This window comes from Chenopodium album, chromosome 24 (genome assembly GCF_948465745.1).
Source record: "Chenopodium album chromosome 24, dcCheAlbu1.1, whole genome shotgun sequence".
Classification (NCBI taxonomy): Eukaryota; Viridiplantae; Streptophyta; class Magnoliopsida; order Caryophyllales; family Amaranthaceae; genus Chenopodium; species Chenopodium album.
The window spans coordinates 35693631-35701044 of record NC_137857.1 but is presented as its reverse complement, the minus strand read 5'-3'; the positions used below and the strand labels follow the sequence as shown (position 1 = coordinate 35701044).

The following is a 7414-nucleotide window of genomic DNA, read 5'->3' as shown; positions in this document are numbered from 1 at the left end:
ATTGTAACTTCAAAGTTATAAGGTGAGTTCTCCACCAAACATTATAGTTGGTTAAAGATACAAATATATGTTTTTGAGGAAGTGTTTACGTTAACAAATATACTACAAAGTATATAGCATTTCTAAATACCCTTTTTTTTAGGAAACAAATTATTAAATCTAACTGGACTTAATTAATAGAAAATAAACTTTTAATTTATTCATACTGAATATAAAACAATTTTGCAGTACATTGTTGGGAGTTCAACGGTTGAACAAAACATAAACAAAAACCAATTCAACAAATTAAAATTAAATTCACGGGGCCTTATTTCATCCCAAGCTAGCCTTTAGGATGTGTACAAACAGTTTAACTGGGGGTTTACAAACAAATTGGCCCAAAGCTTTTTAACCTCACACACAACTCACGCATATGCAGAGTCCGATCCGTTGGCGCTAGCTTAAACGCTTAAGGAGACAAGGACTCGGGCAGGGTCAAAATCGCCTCGAATACGGGCTTTGCAGTATTACCGATGGAGCCACTAATGAACCCTCCTTCCTCGTTGGCCTTGCGCACCAATTTCCCATCACCCAAAAGGTTGTTGAGAGCATTCCAAACTCCAGTGTCCTTCAAATCATAGTGCCCTGCCTCCCGAATTTCTACATACACCTGCAATGGAAAACAATAATAGAAATCAGTTGTATGATTATGTACAGTGGCGAATTTTGGACCAAAAAATACATAGACTAAGATTTCCATATTATAGGTAGGACGGACCAAAAATAAAGTGCCTAAGAGCAAACACAATGGTTGCCCACAACCATTGTGGTTATTGCTTATTTTATTAATTTCTACCTCTCCACGTCACCTATAACCACTCTTATGCCCATTTAATAACCAATGTCTCCCAATAGTTAACCACAACTTTTTGGTTATACATTTTCTCTCTCTTACTTTTACCCAACTCCATCATATAATTTCTTTCTTAAATCTATCATATACATTTGCCACATCATCAAAGACACCCATCAAAAGCAAAAAGTGGATATTATTTTAATCAATAACCAAAACTTGTGCCTGGTTATTTTCATAACCTGATTATTACTTTTTTTCAACAAAACTTTATCTCTCTTCATTTTTATAATATTTTTTCCCTTTCTCTCTCCCCATAACCAAGCCAATTGGTTAATGGCTGGGTTTGCTCTAAGGTTTCCATAGTATAAGCCATATATGCACATTCTTTGTATCTAATTGCTTTAAAAAAAAAAAATTAAGGGGACGAGCCCCTATATGCATGATAGAGTATATGAACCGATCTTGAACTTTAACTATCAGTTTAAGCTTTTGGTTGAATTGAACATTTAACATTATAAACTTAAATGAAGAAGCTTCCTTGATAAAAGGGATGCGACCTTAAAATAAACTCAATAAAAATTTGGCGATATATGTACCTTGTTATAGGCACCCTGAGTTGTACTGTCGAAACCCAGGAACCAATGTCGTTCTTCCCCTTGATTGTTGAGAGCAGAGTAAACAATTCCAACTCTAGATTCTTTATTATTGTTACCATAGTATTGTCCATGGAGGAATGCACCCCATTGGCCATTCGCAATGATAACTGGGTAAGCAGATTCGCAAAGACGTCCGCACCAGTCATGAGTAACAACGTAAGTCATACTATCACCGGTTGCGTTGTACATCAGACACATTGTGCTCACATAATCGTCCCCAAATCGAGGCTGCAACTTCTCCACAAAGTTACGAGCATTTGCAGCCTTGCCTTCTGCGTTCACCTTCTCGAGTGCAACCTTTGCCAAGTCTTTCTGGCTGATTGAGTTACTGCCTTTGTATTCCGGCATCTCCCTCAGCATTGCCATTGTCACTGGACTTCCAAATACGGCAGACCCCATGATATTCGTTACTTTTCAAACCTGCATTTCATATAGTATGTAGATTATAATCAGAGGGGTTAAAGTTACTCTATATAATTAGTTTACTAATTAACGTAGGAACTCATTTTTCTTTTTCTAATTAAAAATATAACTCCAATACTTACCTCTATATAATGTATACTCTATACTTTTCAATGATTACTGTGTACTTTTTCATCTTATAAATTAGATTCACCTCAAATATAGTACAACCCTTTGAATATAACGGGAAATTCTCTGTTTCTCATATTGAGAAACGAAATTTATTTCTCATGGATGCATTTTCTTGTATAAATCAAAAACTTATATAACTAACATGTTCCTTTATTGAATAACTAGTTGAAATAACAATACAACTAATGCTTTGACTCTTGAGAGATGATGATAAAAATTAAAAAGCGAAAACTTATGCATGTAAGAAGGGCCACGAAGGATTAATAATGTAGACGGTAATCTTAAATATCTAAGGGAGGATTCTTACCTGAAGAGTGACTAGCTAAGAGAAATTGATGAAGAAAATATGAGAAAGAAAGAATGATTTGAATAATAATTGGGAACGAGCTTATTTGATGAGTGCATTGAGGGTGTGGCTTTCAACCCTATTTATAGATGAATTTGGATCTGACCCTCTCTTTCTTGTGAACATTATTGTAATGTCAAATTGTCAACTTGCCATCCTTAAAAATAACAAAATTTGTGATCTCGACATTTGTTAAGAAAGCAAGTAAAGAAATTTTGTCACAAAAAAATGGAGATTAAAATATTCGAATAGCGTGAGTCATCATCCAAGTTATGTTCTTTTCCTTTCTAAATTTTTTTTAATTTATACTCGAATAGCGTGAGTATAAATTTATATATCTAGTAGACTACTACTATCAGTTGCTTATACTTTTACAATTTTTTTTCAAATTGCTACACTTGGAGAGTTTCATAATTCAAAAAAATTGCTACGTTCAGAGTGATTCATAATTGTGGATGCATATTTTAAACACAAATTCTTATATGGCTATTTATATGGTGTAACCACTTCACATATAAGGTAATTACTTGAATGATAAAGATTACATCGATGAGCAAATAGGTTTAGGTTACCTTAACAGAAAAAGGTTACACAACATACACACATAGATAACTAGAGTTATTCTTTTATAATTTAAAATAAAAAAAAAGGTTATTTTTTTAAACTAATTGACATTACTCGTCTTGTATAATGAATTTGGGTTATTTTTATAGATAAAATAAAGTTATTCTTAAAATATGGGTTACGGAGTACTAATATGAATCAATAATGATTATCTTATAAACTTTGTTCAAAAAAAAAAAAAAAAAAAAATCATCTTATAAACTAATGTAGCTAATAATTGGCCCCATATAAGACTTATTATATTTTATATTTATTTATATCTTTGCTTATCTTTTAGTAATTCGGATAATTTGAAAAGATATATCAAGATTAAACACAACTCTTATATGAATATATTTTTTTTTAACATACGGAGTATAAATTGGAAATTAGAGATGTTAATATTCAAAAATGTACATTTTTTCTTATAGCATTCATCAAAGTTTTGAAACCAATCAGCTAATTAAGACCACACTTAAATATTGTCCTACTACGTATATGTTATTAGTAAAAGTTTCGAAGATTCATTCAAAATGTGAATGGTACCAATGCAATTCAAGAACCTAAGGGTTGTTTGGTTAACATAGGAATTAAATTCTTATGGTAATTTGTATTTCATGGGAATTTATTTTCTTCAAACAATTCCTAGAAAATGGTACTCTATTAAATTGTTTGGTTGTCATAAGGGAATTTGAAATTCTTGGGAATTTTGAGTGACCGAGGGGAAGGTAGGTAATTAACTTCCCATGTTTTGTGGGAAGTCAAAATTCCCATGAATTTCCAATTTCTTCATTTTTCACTTTTTGCTGTTAACCAAACAACTACCCCGTTTGCAAATTCTCATGAATTTTCATTTCCCACATTTTTGAAGGTTAACCAAACAAAAATAAGAACAAAATATAATAGAGGAAGTACGTACATAACTAATATTGTGATATGGTATACAACTATACAAGTAATACAAGTAGGGTATGTTCACATTTACTGAAATGAGCTGAACTGAACTAAACTGAACTGATTTGAGCTGAATTGAACAAAATAGAACTTAAATGAATATTTTATGAGAAGAAAATTAGGAGCTGGGTTGAACTCAACTGAACTGAAATTAAGTTGAAGTGAACAGGCCCGTACTGGTATCGATTGCTCATGTAACAAATTTAATTTGAGCTCTTTTGCTCTTTATATGCTAAAGAACATGTACAATTTAAACTTAATAAATTTACAAGTTCTTTTTACATTTTTTTTTGTGTTTTTTTTTGTGTTTTTTTTTTTTTTTTTTTTTTCTGTACAAACAAAATATACATGTTAGCCTACTTCACGTCTTTATTTACATTATATGCACATTCGATATGAATCTGAATAGTTGATCTCAGAGTTATAATATTACTTTGCATCGACTTTCATCAATAGATAAATATTTTGGTAGAAGACCATAACAGGAAACTTCATTTTAAATTAGTTTATAACAATAGGTACTGCACTGCTGCTCCATATTATCAATATGTTATAATCTAATATTAATCTTATATATATTTCTAATTTAATAATACCTTGGATCCTAAAGTTTAAGGGTTTGAATTCTGCCAAATTAATATGGATTGGGGTAGGATTTCTTACCTCTCTCTATTGTCAAGTATAAATACTGGACCAAATAAATTGTAAAGGATAAGATTTGGGTTTTTTTTTTTGACGGGAAAGGATAAGATTTGGTTAATCCTCCTTTATCATTAAATAAAATTCAATTAGAACTCTTATTCTTAACTTTTAACCACATTATTTCAATGATTCAGTACTCAAAATTCTATGTACCTGTCTTTTCATCCTTATTATAGTAAGGCCTTGTTTAGTTCACCTTTTAAAAAATGGGTAATACTATATGTAGCCCTAAGAGCTATATATAAACATTAAATACACTCTTGAAAATTGTATAAAATTAGGAATTCATGACAAAAACACGCGTAAATAAGTGTAATTAGTGTTTATATTTTGATGATTTCTTAACTTTTTACGATTTTCAAGTGTAAATTTAATGCTTATATATAGCCCTAAGGGCTATGTATAGCATTTTCCTTAAAAAATTAGTAAAAATAATTTTAGTTCAGTAAAAATCAGTAACTCTAAAAAGAAATATAATAGAGAATCAGTAAAAAAAAAAAAAAGTTTAGGTTCAGTAAAAATATTTTCAGTTCAGCAAAAATAAGGTGAAGTGATAGGGGCTAAAAGTTTTTTTATAAATCTCCAATAGCTAACTTTTTCAATAAATGATCATATAATACTCTTATTAACTTTTTTTTAATAAATGTTGTATATTATTAGCATATGTACATTCTAAAAGTTTTTTAACATTAACACTCAGCGGCCATTAAGGTATATGCTTCCCAAATTTTCCAAGACAATTATCTGAAATTAGCATTAAAAAATCCATTTAACTTGATGCCATCTATCAGTCACCGACTTGTTTGCAAACGAGCAAATCTAGCCATGTTATATTCTGTCAAGGTGAAAGGTTCACATTAATTCTTTTCATGACAAACAACTAACGCATTCACATTTAGATTCAAGTCGTTTTTTTTTTAAGAGGTCAACTTAAATTACTTAGGCTAAAAACAATACCAATACATACATTGTCAAGGGGCACTAGCAAAGCTACCAGTCCATTAGAGTTAGTGAGTTTCATATAAAAGCATAAGGTTAAAATAACAAGTTTGATAAGTTGCTCACGCGAAAAGCAAACAACAAACACCAATGTACCTTGATATAATCTTGGATTAACATTTGCTTCGACAAATACTATTACAAAAATGGATCGGAATTGACTTTGGTGTGAGTCCAATAATGGTACATTAGAATAAGCATTTGTTATTTATCCACAAGGCCTTATTCATCACTAGTCCACTAGGTAGTAGGTACCAACTATATCACTGCTGTCAAGGTACGATAGCTAAAGAAATTCAAATTACTCGATCAATGCACATATTAGTTAAGGAAAGAGAAAACAATAAACAAAGGGATGTTAAGGCCATGTTCTTTTTTTTTAGGCTACACCCAGTTGTTATATATATGTAGATGTCAAAATCGACATGATCCGAAAAAAAATTACCATTTCGAATTTTAATCGACCTGATTTGATCCAAGAAACTCAAAACCCAAATCCAATCTGTAATTGACCTAATTTGACATGAAAGTTTTAGGATCTAAAACCGATTTGTAACCGGTTTGAACTTAACTCAAATCCAAACTTGATCCGATATGATTTTTATTTGACACCGATTTAAACTGACCTAAACTCAACAAGAACTTTACCCAATTGAACTCAAATTGAATTGGTTTAACCCGATTTAAATCAACTCAAAATCGACTTGTTAAATATCTAACTCAATATGATCTATTTTTACCCGAACTAATATTAATGTAACCTGACTTGATTTTAAAATCTAATTAATATTAACTGGCATGTGTTTTTAAGCAAATTATTTTAATCCCAGCCTATTTTCTACCTTCATTTAATTGTTTGTTTCATTAATCGTTAAGAACTTTCTTTTGAAAGGGTGAGCAGTGGTGAGCCATGACCACAACAATTTTTAATTTGTAACGTAGTAAAATAAAATAAAATAATATATATGTATATATATATATATATATATATATATATATATATATGACCACAACAATTTCTAATTTGTAACGTAGTAAAATAAAATAAAATATATGTATGTATGTATGTATGTATGTATGTATGTATATATATATATATATATATATATATATATATATATATATATATATATATATATATATATATATATATATATATATATATATATATATATATATATATATATATATATATATATATATATATATATATAAATTAGTTATCAACAGGTATGGTAAGCCACCCATAATTCGATTTTTATTAATTATATAAAAAGGACAAAAGTATTGATCTAATGAAATAACTAATACGATGTACATGTAAATGACACGATATGATAAATGACACATGAATGACCTGATAGTGATCTAATTATTTAATAAGATTATAAATCAATATAATTACACCAATTGGTTGTTGGTGTAGTGGTGATTATATTGGAAATACACTTGGTAGGGAGGATCGCGTGTTCGATCCCTGCAACAATAATTGGGAAGAGACTGGAGCCTAACCACCCAGAACTAATCCACGAATCCGATTAGCCCAAAGGGTGAACCGGGTGGAACACCAAAAAAATTAATCCATATAATTACACTAGTTAAAAATAAATGACCTTATTGAGAGAGTGAGGCTAGCTCAAGTGGTTAGAGCTAGCTTTTCTCTCGATTCTAGGAGATCCTAGGACCAATTCTTACCCCTATCCTTGTGGCTCTCTAAATACCAAA

At 30.3% G+C, this 7414-nt stretch overlaps 1 protein-coding gene across 1 annotated transcript; it reads right to left on the bottom strand.

Annotated features, from left to right (window-relative positions):
- Positions 1–448: 448 nt before the first annotated feature.
- LOC145610983 (23 kDa jasmonate-induced protein-like) lies at positions 449–1890 on the bottom strand. Its single transcript, XM_081666233.1, has 2 exons — positions 1432–1890; positions 449–649 (listed from the first exon to the last, which is right to left on the bottom strand). The coding sequence occupies exons 1-2, from the start codon at positions 1888–1890 to the stop codon at positions 449–451; spliced, it is 660 nt and encodes a 219-aa protein (XP_081522359.1).
- Positions 1891–7414: the final 5524 nt, after the last annotated feature.